At 37.5% G+C, this 16,487-nt stretch overlaps 1 protein-coding gene across 1 annotated transcript in view; it reads right to left on the minus strand.

Moving 5' to 3' along the window:
• Positions 1 to 210: 210 nt before the first annotated feature.
• The window catches only part of LOC117337437 (protein-glutamine gamma-glutamyltransferase K-like), a 48,451-nt gene continuing 32,174 nt past the window's right edge, over positions 211 to 16,487 (minus strand). The window contains exons 10-15 of the mRNA XM_033898421.1: positions 15,482 to 15,597; positions 14,095 to 14,221; positions 4,275 to 4,562; positions 3,662 to 3,822; positions 2,552 to 2,694; positions 211 to 1,644 (exon numbers count right to left, since the gene is read on the minus strand). Of these exons, the coding sequence (XP_033754312.1) occupies positions 1,446 to 1,644; positions 2,552 to 2,694; positions 3,662 to 3,822; positions 4,275 to 4,562; positions 14,095 to 14,221; positions 15,482 to 15,597 (1,034 nt within the window). The 3' untranslated portion in view covers positions 211 to 1,445. The remainder of the gene's footprint in view (positions 1,645 to 2,551; positions 2,695 to 3,661; positions 3,823 to 4,274; positions 4,563 to 14,094; positions 14,222 to 15,481; positions 15,598 to 16,487) is intronic.

Below are 16,487 nucleotides of genomic sequence, written 5' to 3' on the forward strand. Positions count from 1 at the left end.
TATAAGATCAGCCTCTTGGTTCGATAACATTGCAAAAAATATGGGAAGCCAAAAAGTTACAAACACTTCCAGACATTTGCGAATAATTGCCTTTTCAAAATCGTCATCAATGATCAGTTTTATTATTTTTATTTTTTTTGACTGCCGATAATTATTTTTTTCTTTCTATCATTGGCCCACTATTATTAAATAAAGTGACACAGGACTTAATATAATTTTCAAAGAGACTTTATTTATAGAAATATTGATAACAAGATCACAGTCATTTCTGTTAACTACAATGTCAAAAATATATTTCATTTCATGATTCCAAACACTGAAACGGAATGATGACATTTCCTCACATACGTTATGTTAACATGGTATAATGACTATTCTAGATGCTGTGGTACGTCATTCATGCCGTGAGGTACAATGATACATCTCAACAATGGCTCACAGAATATTCGTCCTTATCAACACTATTGTTTTGTCACAGTTGTACTACATTTATAACTTCGTCAATCTGCGAATCAGTAATGTTCTAATCTCTCACACTGTTGAGTAATATTTAGCTGCCAATATATATGAGATCTGTAATACATCATTACAGAATAATGACATGTATTCTTGCTTCTTCAAAACCTTCACTTAAAGTGCATAGGTCAGTTGATTATATAGGAATATGGACAAAAAACACACTGACACAAAAACAACCACTTCACAATACCAATGTACATATCTGTCGGTTCTCGTGGTTATTTAGCCGAAACGAGACCGATGGTCAAGGTTTTATGACCGCCATATTGCTTTTCTAATGTGATATAGATGGGAGACAACTCTTAAACAATCGGAAAGAAAAAAAATTATCCTTATTACTCAAGGGGAAAAAAATCATCAATTATGAAAATGCAAAGATTAGTTTGTTAAAGATAATGTCCCTACTGTCAAATAATTAATGACTTTAATTTTTCTCAAATTTCTCCATCCCTCCATCTCTACATGCCTACATTTGCCATCTCTGCATTTCTTCATCTCTGCATTTCTTCATCTGCATTTCTTCATCTTTACATTTCTACATTTTCCATCTCTCTCCATTTCTTCATCTTTCCATCTCTCTATTTCTCCATCTCTACATTTCTTCATCTCTACATTTCTCGATCTGTCCATGTCTCTATCTCTCCATTACACATGTTATTGTCTCTCGTTTCCTGTTTATAAAGTATCAGTATATACCTACCATTACATATAACTTTCACGAAGTAGCTGGGAGAACACCAATCATAATACGTCACATGAGACTTTGTCTCTGGTTAACCGAAGAAATGACGAAAATACAACAAAAAAAGTTTAAATGAGTATACAATGTATTTTTAACAAAATCTGTTTTTTTTTTAAAACTGAGATTCTCATAGTCTGATGAAACATCAGTGATCTAGGATTCTGAGGTGTCCATATCAGGCCTTCTAATCCTCATCATCGCTGCTGTCAGTTTCATCATCATCCTTTGGAGGAGTGTTCACAATCTTCGTGTAAGCTGAGCCCTCCACATCGACAATCTGGTCACAGTTGAATTTGACGTGGAGACGTCGTCGACGGTGATAGCGTTTAGTAGGATGAATGATAAACTTCTCTACCACAGATTCTCCAGGAGCGATGGATTTCCTAGGGAAAACAATATCAGTAAATAAGGTCATGGAGTCTTTATTGAAACAAGATAAAATCAAAGTTTGGTTTATTTTGTTTTAACAGTCAGGGTCAATTAAGGACATGCCGGGTTTGGAGGTGGAGGTAAGCCGGAGTACCCGGAGAAAAACCACCTTCCTACGGTCAGTACCTGGCAACTGCCTCACTAGGTTTCAAACTCGCAACCCAGAGGTGGAGGGCAAGTGATAAAGTGTTGGGACACCTTAACCACTCGGCCAACGTGGCCCCTACAGAAATTTGATGAATGAGTGAATCTTTATAACATAAAAGTCCTGTAAGCTACAGCTATAAGACTCGCATGTTATGATTGTGACGTCATAAATAATGTACTACAGTCAACATACATGTACAATGTCACATGCTCAGTACCACCATTTGTAAAATTTTGAGTCCCTACCCCAAGGGGATGCTACCAGTCAAATATGAGCGATATCTCCGAGAAGAAGTCGATAATATCAATAAAGTCAAATTGACCCCTTTTGACCTCCACCCCTGGCCCTTGGGGGATCAGCCCCACCATTTCCACAATTTTGAATCCCTACCCATAGTGATGCTACCAGGCAAATACAAGCAATATCCAATGCTCGGTTTCAGAGAATAAGTCGTTTATATCAATATAACCTAATTGACCCATTTTGGCCCCACCCCTGAGACCCCACCCCTGAGACCCCCTGACCAGGTGAGCTAAAAATCAGGCAAAATGCACTTAAAATGTTTCAGCTTCTTCATGTATACTACTGGTACAAAATCATTTGAAAAGTATAGCTAGATAAACTTATCTCAACAAAGACACAAAAGATAAAAAACAACAACACCAGAAAGAAATATCATGTCTGTTCATTAAATATAGACAAAATATACATACTTGATAGGGACTTCAAACCCTTCTTGTACGAGTCCATTCCCAGCATCGCAGGAAAACATGCCATTTGTAAGAGTGAGCTTTGTCGTGTTTTTGAATTCCACCTTTCCATCAGTGTCGGTTAGGTACGGAGATACAGCTGGGATCTGTAATATATTAGTAAGTATGATATTTACACAGAGTTCATTACCTGCAAATCCTACAAAAAGTTTCTTCTTGTCTTTATCTCAAGTTAGCAAATCAAACGAGGCCCAATGGACCTGTATCGCTCCCCTGGTACTCAGTTTTTTTATTCTCTGTCAGTTAATCAAAGGTACCGTAAAAACTCTTGTAATTTGCGCAGGTACTTTTTGGGGCTGAAAATGCTAAAAAAAACTTCTATCCGTATATTTTGCGCATGAAGAATTTTGGTACTTGTTTATGTGCTTTTAAAAAATATGACCCCTGTGACCATGAATATTCAGGTCAAGGTAATTCCTTTTTGCAAACTTTGTTGGGCATCCTCGCAGGAACTTACCAGCCACATATCGTTATACTTAGTCCATTTACTTAGTCTGATGAAATTGTCTTGAGTGTTCAAACAAATTTGATCCCTCTGACCTTGAACATTTATCATGGTCATTACTATGTCAGGTGTCATCAAAGGAGCATACCAGCCAAATATTTTGATTGTAAGCCTTTTAGTTAATCCCAAGTCCTTTGAGTGTTTCAACAAACTTTAGCCCTCCCTGCTGTAACCTTGAAAAAGGGGTCAAGGTCACTATCTTTCACAACCTTTGACCCCCCCCCCCAGCCCAAATTTATAAGACAAATACATTGTATCTTGATTCTAGGCCTTTTAGGTAATCAAAAGAAGTCGTTTGAATGCTTCAACAAATCTGATCCATTCGACCTTGGATAACGGTCAAGGTCATTTCTTTTTGCTAACCTTGTCCCACTCCATCCAAAGAACCTAATAACCAAATATCATGACTCTAGGCCTTTTTTGAGAATTAAGTAGTCATTTAAAAGGAAAAGTTCATGCTGGATGGACACTGCACCAAGGCATAAGCTCACTTGTCCAAAACATCATTAACCCATTCTAACACAGCTAATCACACCCATGCTACTTACATCAACAATGAGGTCCGGGATAGCCAACATAAAGACGTCAGACAGTACATACAGGCGCCCATTCTTGACATTCTTGGCGTGTACACAGAGCTGAAACCTCCCTTCTGGGTTCATCCTTTTCTCATATTCCGCACCCGTTATCTGCATGGTGACAGTTTTCACTGAAAAATAATTTACATTCAGGTTACCCTACCATCATTCATATCATGATACTACATAATATTATATATCCATACATTACTGGGTTTGTAGTTGTAATGGTCTGCTGTACTCATAATGTACCCCCGAACTGAACTGGTTAATTTTCTAAATTCTACTCCTTTAATCCACAACGGCAGACGCTCCACTACCTTAGAGTTGGCGAGATTGCTAAACATGTGCTGATACTTTTTCAATTAAAAAATAACAAAACCCTGTTGAAGATATTTACTAAAATAATCAACTTTTATGATTGTGAAAGCTGAGTCAACATGGAAACTCCTGCGAGATTCAACAACATTTCATTATATAATATCCTATAATACCAATTTTAATGTAGTACAACTTGTCCAAAACCACTCAAGATACACACATTTAAACACATCAAAACACATAAGAAATAAAAGCTCCTTACCCTGGTCGCCTGGTATGACACAATGCATTGTTTCAGTTTTAACCTTGAAACCTGCAATGCCAGTGTAGTATGCGTTTGCTACAGACATACGCACATCCAACACAACTTCATCCTCTGATTTGTTTTTTATGTCGACTTTGATCTCAGCATCATCCCCAATCAAGGTTTCATTTGGAAGGAAATGATCCATGACAACCTCTCTAATGGAATCCATATTGTAAATATTTTTCTTTCGCTTGGATCCAAACTGTTGTACAAATGTGACGACCTTTCGTTCCTCTTTCGATCCTGGTTTAGAAAGAGTAACATATGAATGTTGTGAAATTCTATTTAATAGCAGGTCAATATATAAATATACCTACTGCGAACTAATATATTATAGACAGATCTACAGACAATATGTCAATACTACGTCCAGGTAGATCTACAGATAATGTCAATACTACATCCAGGTAGATCTACAGATAATGTCAATACTACATCCAGGTAAATCTACAGACAATGTCAATACTACATCCAGGCAGATCTACAGACAATGTCAATACTACATCCAGGTAAATCTACAGACAATGTCAATACTACATCCAGGTAGATCTACAGACAATATGTCAATACTACATCCAGGCAGATCTACAGACAATATGTCAATACTACATCCAGGCAGATCTACAGACAATGTCAATACTACATCCAGGTAGATCTACAGACAATGTCAATACTACATCCAGGCAGATCTACAGACAATATGTCAATACGTAACATCCAGGCAGATCTACAGACAATGTCAATACTACGTCCAGGTAGATCTACAGACAATATGTCGATACTACATCCAGGCAGATCTACAGACAATATGTCAATACTTCATCCAGGCAGATCTACAGACAATATGTCAATACTACATACAGGTAGATCAACAGACAATGTCAATACGTAACGTCCAGGCAGATCTACAGACAATATGTCAATACTACATCCAGGTAGATCTACAGACAATGTCAATACGTAACGTCCATGCAGATCTACAGACAATATGTCAATACTACATACAGGTAGATCAACAGACAATGTCAATACTACATCCAGGTAGATCTACTAACAATGTCAATACTACATCCAGGTAGATCTACAGACAATATGTCAATACTACATCCAGACAGATCTACAGACAATATGTCAATACTACATCCAGACAGATCTACAGACAATATGTCAATACTACGTCCAGACAGATCTATAAACAATGTCAATACTACATCCAGGTAGATCTACAGATAATATGTCAATACTACATCCAGGTAGATCTATAAACAATGTCAATACTACATCCAGACAGATCTACAGACAATATGTCAATACTACATCCAGACAGATCTACTGACAATGTCAATACTACATTCAGGCAGATCTACAGACAATATGTCAATACTACATCCAGACAGATCTAAAGACAATGTCAATACTACGTCCAGGTAGATCTACAGACAATATGTCAATACTACATCCAGGCAGATCTACTGACAATATGTCAATATTACGTCCAGGTAGATCTACAGACAATATGTCAATACTACGTCCAGGCAGATCTACTGACAATATGTCAATACTACATCCAGGTAAATCTACAGACAATATGTCAATATTACATCCAGGTAGATCTACTGACAATGTCAATACTACGTCCAGGTAGATCTACAGACAATATGTCAATACTACGTCCAGGTAGATCTACAGACAATGTTAATACTACATCCAGACAGATCTACTGACAATATGTCAATACTACATACAGGTAGATCAACAGACAATGTCAATACGTAACGTCCAGGCAGATCTACAGACAATATGTCAATACTACATCCAGGTAGATCTACAGACAATGTCAATACGTAACGTCCATGCAGATCTACAGACAATATGTCAATACTACATACAGGTAGATCAACAGACAATGTCAATACTACATCTAGGTAGATCTACTAACAATGTCAATACTACATCCAGGTAGATCTACAGACAATATGTCAATACTACATCCAGACAGATCTACAGACAATATGTCAATACTACATCCAGACAGATCTACAGACAATATGTCAATACTACGTCCAGACAGATCTATAAACAATGTCAATACTACATCCAGGTAGATCTACAGATAATATGTCAATACTACATCCAGGTAGATCTATAAACAATGTCAATACTACATCCAGACAGATCTACAGACAATATGTCAATACTACATCCAGACAGATCTACTGACAATGTCAATACTACATTCAGGCAGATCTACAGACAATATGTCAATACTACATCCAGACAGATCTACAGACAATGTCAATACTACGTCCAGGTAGATCTACAGACAATATGTCAATACTACGTCCAGGCAGATCTACTGACAATATGTCAATACTACATCCAGGTAAATCTACAGACAATATGTCAATATTACATCCAGGTAGATCTACTGACAATGTCAATACTACGTCCAGGTAGATCTACAGACAATATGTCAATACTACGTCCAGGTAGATCTACAGACAATGTTAATACTACATCCAGACAGATCTACTGACAATATGTCAATACTACATCCAGGTAGATCTACTGAAAATGTCAATACTACATCCAGACAGATCTACAGACAATGTCAATACTACATCCAGACAGATCTACAGACAATATGTCAATACTACATCCAGGTAGATCTACAGACAATATGTCAATACTACATCCAGGTAGATCTATAAACAATGTCAATACTACATCCAGGTAGATCTACTGACAATGTCAATACTACATCCAGGTAGATCTACAGACAATATGTCAATACTACATCCAGGTAGATCTACAGACAATGTCAATACTACATCCAGGTAGATCTATAAACAATGTCAATACTACATCCAGGTAGATCTACAGACAATGTCAATACTACGTCCAGGCAGATCTACAGACAATGTCAATACTACATCCAGGCAGATCTACAGACAATGTCAATACTACATCCAGGCAGATCTACAGACAATATGTCAATACTACATCCAGGTAGATCTACAGACAATGTCAATACTACATCCAGGCAGATCTACAGACAATGTCAATATTACATCCAGGTAGATCTACAGACAATATGTCAATACTACGTCCAGGTAGATCTACAGACAATGTCAATACTACATCCAGACAGATCTACTGACAATATGTCAATACTACATCCAGGTAGATCTACAGACAATATGTCAATACTACATCCAGGCAGATCTACTGACAATGTCAATACTACATCCAGACAGATCTACAGACAATATGTCAATACTACGTCCAGACAGATCTATAAACAATGTCAATACTACATCCAGGTAGATCTACAGATAATATGTCAATACTACATCCAGGTAGATCTATAAACAATGTCAATACTACATCCAGACAGATCTACAGACAATATGTCAATACTACATCCAGACAGATCTACTGACAATGTCAATACTACATTCAGGCAGATCTACAGACAATATGTCAATACTACATCCAGACAGATCTACAGACAATGTCAATACTACGTCCAGGTAGATCTACAGACAATATGTCAATACTACATCCAGGCAGATCTACAGACAATATGTCAATACTACATACAGGTAGATCAACAGACAATGTCAATACTACATCCAGGTAGATCTACTAACAATGTCAATACTACATCCAGGTAGATCTACAGACAATATGTCAATACTACATCCAGACAGATCTACAGACAATATGTCAATACTACATCCAGACAGATCTACAGACAATATGTCAATACTACGTCCAGACAGATCTATAAACAATGTCAATACTACATCCAGGTAGATCTACAGATAATATGTCAATACTACATCCAGGTAGATCTATAAACAATGTCAATACTACATCCAGACAGATCTACAGACAATATGTCAATACTACATCCAGACAGATCTACTGACAATGTCAATACTACATTCAGGCAGATCTACAGACAATATGTCAATACTACATCCAGACAGATCTACAGACAATGTCAATACTACGTCCAGGTAGATCTACAGACAATATGTCAATACTACATCCAGGCAGATCTACTGACAATATGTCAATATTACGTCCAGGTAGATCTACAGACAATATGTCAATACTACGTCCAGGCAGATCTACTGACAATATGTCAATACTACATCCAGGTAAATCTACAGACAATATGTCAATATTACATCCAGGTAGATCTACTGACAATGTCAATACTACGTCCAGGTAGATCTACAGACAATATGTCAATACTACGTCCAGGTAGATCTACAGACAATGTTAATACTACATCCAGACAGATCTACTGACAATATGTCAATACTACATACAGGTAGATCAACAGACAATGTCAATACGTAACGTCCAGGCAGATCTACAGACAATATGTCAATACTACATCCAGGTAGATCTACAGACAATGTCAATACGTAACGTCCATGCAGATCTACAGACAATATGTCAATACTACATACAGGTAGATCAACAGACAATGTCAATACTACATCCAGGTAGATCTACTAACAATGTCAATACTACATCCAGGTAGATCTACAGACAATATGTCAATACTACATCCAGACAGATCTACAGACAATATGTCAATACTACATCCAGACAGATCTACAGACAATATGTCAATACTACGTCCAGACAGATCTATAAACAATGTCAATACTACATCCAGGTAGATCTACAGATAATATGTCAATACTACATCCAGGTAGATCTATAAACAATGTCAATACTACATCCAGACAGATCTACAGACAATATGTCAATACTACATCCAGACAGATCTACTGACAATGTCAATACTACATTCAGGCAGATCTACAGACAATATGTCAATACTACATCCAGACAGATCTACAGACAATGTCAATACTACGTCCAGGTAGATCTACAGACAATATGTCAATACTACATCCAGGCAGATCTACTGACAATATGTCAATATTACGTCCAGGTAGATCTACAGACAATATGTCAATACTACGTCCAGGCAGATCTACTGACAATATGTCAATACTACATCCAGGTAAATCTACAGACAATATGTCAATATTACATCCAGGTAGATCTACTGACAATGTCAATACTACGTCCAGGTAGATCTACAGACAATATGTCAATACTACGTCCAGGTAGATCTACAGACAATGTTAATACTACATCCAGACAGATCTACTGACAATATGTCAATACTACATCCAGGTAGATCTACTGACAATGTCAATACTACATCCAGACAGATCTACAGACAATGTCAATACTACATCCAGACAGATCTACAGACAATATGTCAATACTACATCCAGGTAGATCTACAGACAATATGTCAATACTACATCCAGGTAGATCTATAAACAATGTCAATACTACATCCAGGTAGATCTACTGACAATGTCAATACTACATCCAGGTAGATCTACAGACAATATGTCAATACTACATCCAGGTAGATCTACAGACAATGTCAATACTACATCCAGGTAGATCTATAAACAATGTCAATACTACATCCAGGTAGATCTACAGACAATGTCAATACTACGTCCAGGCAGATCTACAGACAATGTCAATACTACATCCAGGCAGATCTACAGACAATGTCAATACTACATCCAGGCAGATCTACAGACAATATGTCAATACTACATCCAGGTAGATCTACAGACAATGTCAATACTACATCCAGGCAGATCTACAGACAATGTCAATATTACATCCAGGTAGATCTACAGACAATATGTCAATACTACGTCCAGGTAGATCTACAGACAATGTCAATACTACATCCAGACAGATCTACTGACAATATGTCAATACTACATCCAGGTAGATCTACAGACAATATGTCAATACTACATCCAGGCAGATCTACTGACAATGTCAATACTACATCCAGACAGATCTATAAACAATGTCAATACTACATCCAGGTAGATCTACAGACAATATCAATACTACATCCAGACAGATCTACTGACAATATGTCAATATTACGTCCAGGTAGATCTACAGACAATATGTCAATACTACGTCCAGGCAGATCTACTGACAATATGTCAATACTACATCCAGGTAAATCTACAGACAATATGTCAATATTACATCCAGGTAGATCTACTGACAATGTCAATACTACGTCCAGGTAGATCTACAGACAATATGTCAATACTACGTCCAGGTAGATCTACAGACAATGTTAATACTACATCCAGACAGATCTACTGACAATATGTCAATACTACATCCAGGTAGATCTACTGACAATGTCAATACTACATCCAGACAGATCTACAGACAATGTCAATACTACATCCAGACAGATCTACAGACAATATGTCAATACTACATCCAGGTAGATCTACAGACAATATGTCAATACTACATCCAGGTAGATCTATAAACAATGTCAATACTACATCCAGGTAGATCTACTGACAATGTCAATACTACATCCAGGTAGATCTACAGACAATATGTCAATACTACATCCAGGTAGATCTACAGACAATGTCAATACTACATCCAGGTAGATCTATAAACAATGTCAATACTACATCCAGGTAGATCTACAGACAATGTCAATACTACGTCCAGGCAGATCTACAGACAATGTCAATACTACATCCAGGCAGATCTACAGACAATGTCAATACTACATCCAGGCAGATCTACAGACAATATGTCAATACTACATCCAGGTAGATCTACAGACAATGTCAATACTACATCCAGGCAGATCTACAGACAATGTCAATATTACATCCAGGTAGATCTACAGACAATATGTCAATACTACGTCCAGGTAGATCTACAGACAATGTCAATACTACATCCAGACAGATCTACTGACAATATGTCAATACTACATCCAGGTAGATCTACAGACAATATGTCAATACTACATCCAGGCAGATCTACTGACAATGTCAATACTACATCCAGACAGATCTATAAACAATGTCAATACTACATCCAGGTAGATCTACAGACAATATCAATACTACATCCAGACAGATCTACTGACAATATGTCAATACTACATCCAGGTAGATCTACAGACAATATGTCAATACTATATCCAGGTAGATCTACAGACAATATGTCAATACTACATTCAGGCAGATCTACAGACAATATGTCAATACTACTTCCAGGCAGATCTACAGACAATATGTCAATACTACATTCAGGCAGATCTACAGACAATGTCAATACTACGTCCAGACAGATCTACAGACAATGTCAATACTACATCCAGGTAGATCTACAGACAATATGTCAATACTACATCCAGGTAGATCTACAGACAATATGTCAATACTACATCCAGACAGATCTACAGACATTATGTCAATACTATGTCCAGACAGATCTACAGACAATGTCAATACTACATCCAGGTAGATCTACAGACAATGTGTCAATACTACTTCAAGGTAGATCTACAGACAATGTCAATACTACATCCAGGCAGATCTACAGACAATATGTCAATACTACATCCAGGTAGATCTACAGACAATATGTCAATACTACGTCCAGGTAGATCTACAGACAATATGTCAATACTACATCCAGGTAGATCTACAGACAATGTGTCAATACTACGTCCAGGTAGATCTACAGACAATGTCAATACTACATCCAGGCAGATCTACAGACAATATGTCAATACTACATCCAGGTAGATCTACAGACAATGTCAATACTACGTCCAGGCAGATCTACAGACAATATGTCAATACTACATCCAAGCAGATCTACAGACAATGTCAATACTACATCCAGGTAGACCTACAGACAATGTCAATACTATGTCCAGGCAGATCTACAGACAATATGTCAATACGTAACGTCCAGGCAGATCTACAGACAATGTCAATACTACATCCAGGCAGATCTACAGACAATGTCAATACTACATCCAGGTAGACCTACAGACAATGTCAATACTACGTCCAGGCAGATCTACAAACAATATGTCAATATGTAACGTCCAGGCAGATCTACAGACAATGTCAATACTATGTCCAGGTAGATCTACAGACAATATGTCAATACTACATCCAGGCAGATCTACAGATAATATGTCAATACTACATCCAGGTAGATCTACAGACAATATGTCAATACTACATCCAGGTAGATCTACAGACAATATGTCAATACTACATCCAGGTAGATCTACAGACAATATGTCAATACTACATCCAGACAGATCTACAGACATTATGTCAATACTACGTCCAGACAGATCTACAGACAATGTCAATACTACGTCCAGACAGATCTACTGACAATTTCAATACTACGTCCAGACAGATCTACTGACAATTTCAATACTATATCCAGGCAGATCTACAGACAATTTCAATACTATATCCTAGCAGATCAACTGACAATGTCAAAAAAAATACTACATTCAGGAAAATCTATTGATAATGTCAATACTACATCCAGGCAGATCTATTGACAATGTCAATACTATATCCTGGCAGATCTACTGACAATGTCAAAAGAAAATACTACATTCAGGAAAATCTACTGACAATGTCAATACTACATCCAGGCAGATCAACTGACAATGTCAAAAAAAAATACTACATTCAGGAAAATCTATTGACAATGTCAATACTACGTCCAGACAGATCTACTGACAATGTCAATACTACATCCAGGCAGATCTACAGATAATATGTCAATACTACATCCAGGTAGATCTATAAACAATGTCAATACTACATCCAGGTAGATCTACAGACAATATGTCAATACTACATCCAGGTAGATCTACAGACAATATGTCAATACTACATCCAGACAGATCTACAGACAATATGTCAATACTACATCCAGACAGATCTACAGACAATATGTCAATACTACATCCAGGCAGATTAACTGACAATGTCAATACTACATCCAGGCAGATCTACAGACAATGTCAATACTACGTCCAGGTAGATCTACAGACAATATGTCAATACTACATCCAGGTAGATCTATAAACAATGTCAATACTACATCCAGGTAGATCAACTGACAATGTCAACACTACATCCAGGCAGATCTACAGACAATGTCAATACTACGTCCAGACAGATCTACAGACAATGTCAATACTACGTCCAGACAGATCTACAGACAATATGTCAATACTACGTCCAGGCAGATCTACAGACAATTTCAATACTATATCCTAGCAGATCAACTGACAATGTCAAAAAAAATACTACATTCAGGAAAATCTATTGATAATGTCAATACTACATCCAGGCAGATCTACAGACAATATGTCAATACTACATCCAGGCAGATCAACTGACAATGTCAAAAAAAAATACTACATTCAGGAAAATCTATTGACAATGTCATTACTACATCCTAGCAGATCTACTGACAATGTCAATACTACATCCAGGCAGATCAACTGACAATGTCAAAAAAAAATACTACATTCAGGAAAATCTACTGACAATGTCAATACTACATCCAGGCAGATCTATTGACAATGTCAATACTACATCCAGGTAGATCTACAGATAATATGTCAATACTACATCCAGGCAGATCTATTGACAATGTCAATACTACATCCAGGCAGATCTATTGACAATGTCAATACTACATCCAGGTAGATCTACAGACAATATGTCAATACTACATCCAGGCAGATCTACAGACAATATCAATACTACATCCAGGAATATCAAGTGACCAATATTATATACAGGTATAGGTAACATACCCTCAGGATACTTGTACTGTAGTGTGAGGTCCTCCCTCATTTCAGAGCCGATAGCTTTGGTGCTGATATTCTTACCCACAGCGTAGGTGTCGATACCGATCACCTCCATATTCCCGTTCTTATGTATCTAAACCAATGATAATTACCCTGATTAGTCTTCACCTTCATACCGACCAATGAATCATGTGTTTCATGAAACCATGAAAGACGAAAGTCACATGACACTATATATAGCATTACGGAATGGTGTGTAATTTTGTATATTTTTGCTCTATATATTGCTACCTCATTATATTGCCACCTTTCTTCCACTGCAGGTATGGCGGTATAACGAGGGTGAGTATAGTATCAAATCAGTATGAAAATAACAACCATGAAATTGTATAAGAGATTGCATTATATAAAGCCGAGTACTGTATTTACAACATGTATTCATAATAATACATAATATATAGTTTCCTTATTTTTTGTTTTGAAGGTTTATCTGCACCAGATAATCTCGCCGTAATAACGTTACATGATTTACAATATACATGTACTTAATGTAGATTTGTCTGTCAACTATCATATAGGCTATATATTTTGTATACATGGTTAAGATTGTCACAAATTCAATTTCTGGAAATAGTCATTCATCTGCTTTTGCGGCATGCCATCGAATATTATCTGTCAAACTTTATGTGAAAGTATTCGGCCGTGGCTTTGCCATCTCGACTGACACTCATACACAATAGGAACACATTGTGAGTAGAAATCAGTCTTGATTTTATCACAAACCGATCCATAATTTTTGGTGGATGTGACATAATGAAAACATTCTAATTTCTATCTACCTCAGCGATAGAAAATAATCCAAGCATAAAATTATGTTACCTTATACAATTTGGTGAGGGGTCTGGGGGCCACCAAGGCCCCCAGCGGGTCAAGCGCAGCGCCCTGGAAGGGGGTTCCAGTGGGGCAAAGCCCCCAAGGAGAAACTGAATATAGCAAATTTGCAACCATTTGGGATCGGGGGTGGATGCAGGATTTTCGAAAGGGGGGGGTCAAGTAAATTAGTGATAATGCGAGCACCATAGGCGTGTGCCAAATTGTTTTTCTCCATTTTTAAGACTATAAAAAGATTTTCTTCCTCCGAAAAAAAAAAAAGGAGGGGGGAGGGGTGGGGGATAGCATGGATCCGCTAGTGTCTTTTGAACATGTTGTGACCACAGGGAATAAAATATGCAGTCACTGGTTGCGTAAAGAGAGGGTCTCTATAAACAGAATTAAAATATATATACATCATAGTAAGAAAGCAAAAACACTCAAGGGTAATTGAAATTATCCCTCAGAACAGAAGGTAGCTATTAATAACAGAGATGGTCGCTTGTTTTACTTATTGACTTACCTTCCAATTGACCTTGTCTCCATTGACCTCCGAGAAGATGAAGCCGACATCGTAATTGAGATATACGTGTCCCTCCTTAATGGCTTTCAAGGGAGCAGGACCACACCTCATCACCCCTGTAAAAATATGTAACATCTCCGCAAGTTAGTTGGTACTAGTCTGTAACAGGAGAGGAGAAAATGTAGCGGCCAGACCTGGGTTCGAACCCGGGACCTCCGAACACTAGCCGGATGCTCTACCAATTGAGCTACCTGGTCACCGATGATCGACCCAGTCCAGTCCCCCTACACACCTCCCTCCTTTTTTCCAAGTCTTCGCCTTCGAAGACACACAAGACCCTTATACCACCACCGTGGGTATTTCAGTTGGGCGCCTATTTTGTAACAGGAGAGGAGAAAATGTAGCGGCCAGGCCGGGGTTCGAACCCGGGACCTCCGAACACTAGCCAGATGCTCTACCAATTGAGCTACCTGGTCACCGATGATCGACCCAGTCCAGCCCCCCTACAAGTCAAACATCATGTGATTTGGGCCTTTGGGTTTGAAAGAAGTTTGTTTTAACAAAGATAAGTTTCATGACCATGATCCTTAATAAGGGTCAAGGTCAATTCTTTTTACAAAATTTAGCAATCTTGTGTTTCTTAACAAAAGAACCTACCCATCAAATACGAATCTAGCCAGGGTGAGTCATTATCAAATTTTACCCCTTTGACCTTGAGTATAGGTCAAGGTCATTTCCTTCCCAACTCTTTTGAGTCATCATTCCCAGAACCTGCCTAAGTCAAATATTCTGATCTTGACATTGATTAATTCTTGAAAAAAAAAAGTCACTCAGTTAAATGCTGATGCAGAAAATTGCAACAGACAGCAAACTTTTTTAAAGTGGAACTGCACCACTGCATAAGCTCAGCTGACAAGGGCAAGTGAGCAAAAAACTGAAATACAGTAACTATTTTCTAAGATGAATAAAATGCTTGATACAAATATCTGACAATCACGAAATAAAT

Source organism: Pecten maximus, chromosome 11, assembly GCF_902652985.1.
Source record: "Pecten maximus chromosome 11, xPecMax1.1, whole genome shotgun sequence".
Classification (NCBI taxonomy): Eukaryota; Metazoa; Mollusca; class Bivalvia; order Pectinida; family Pectinidae; genus Pecten; species Pecten maximus.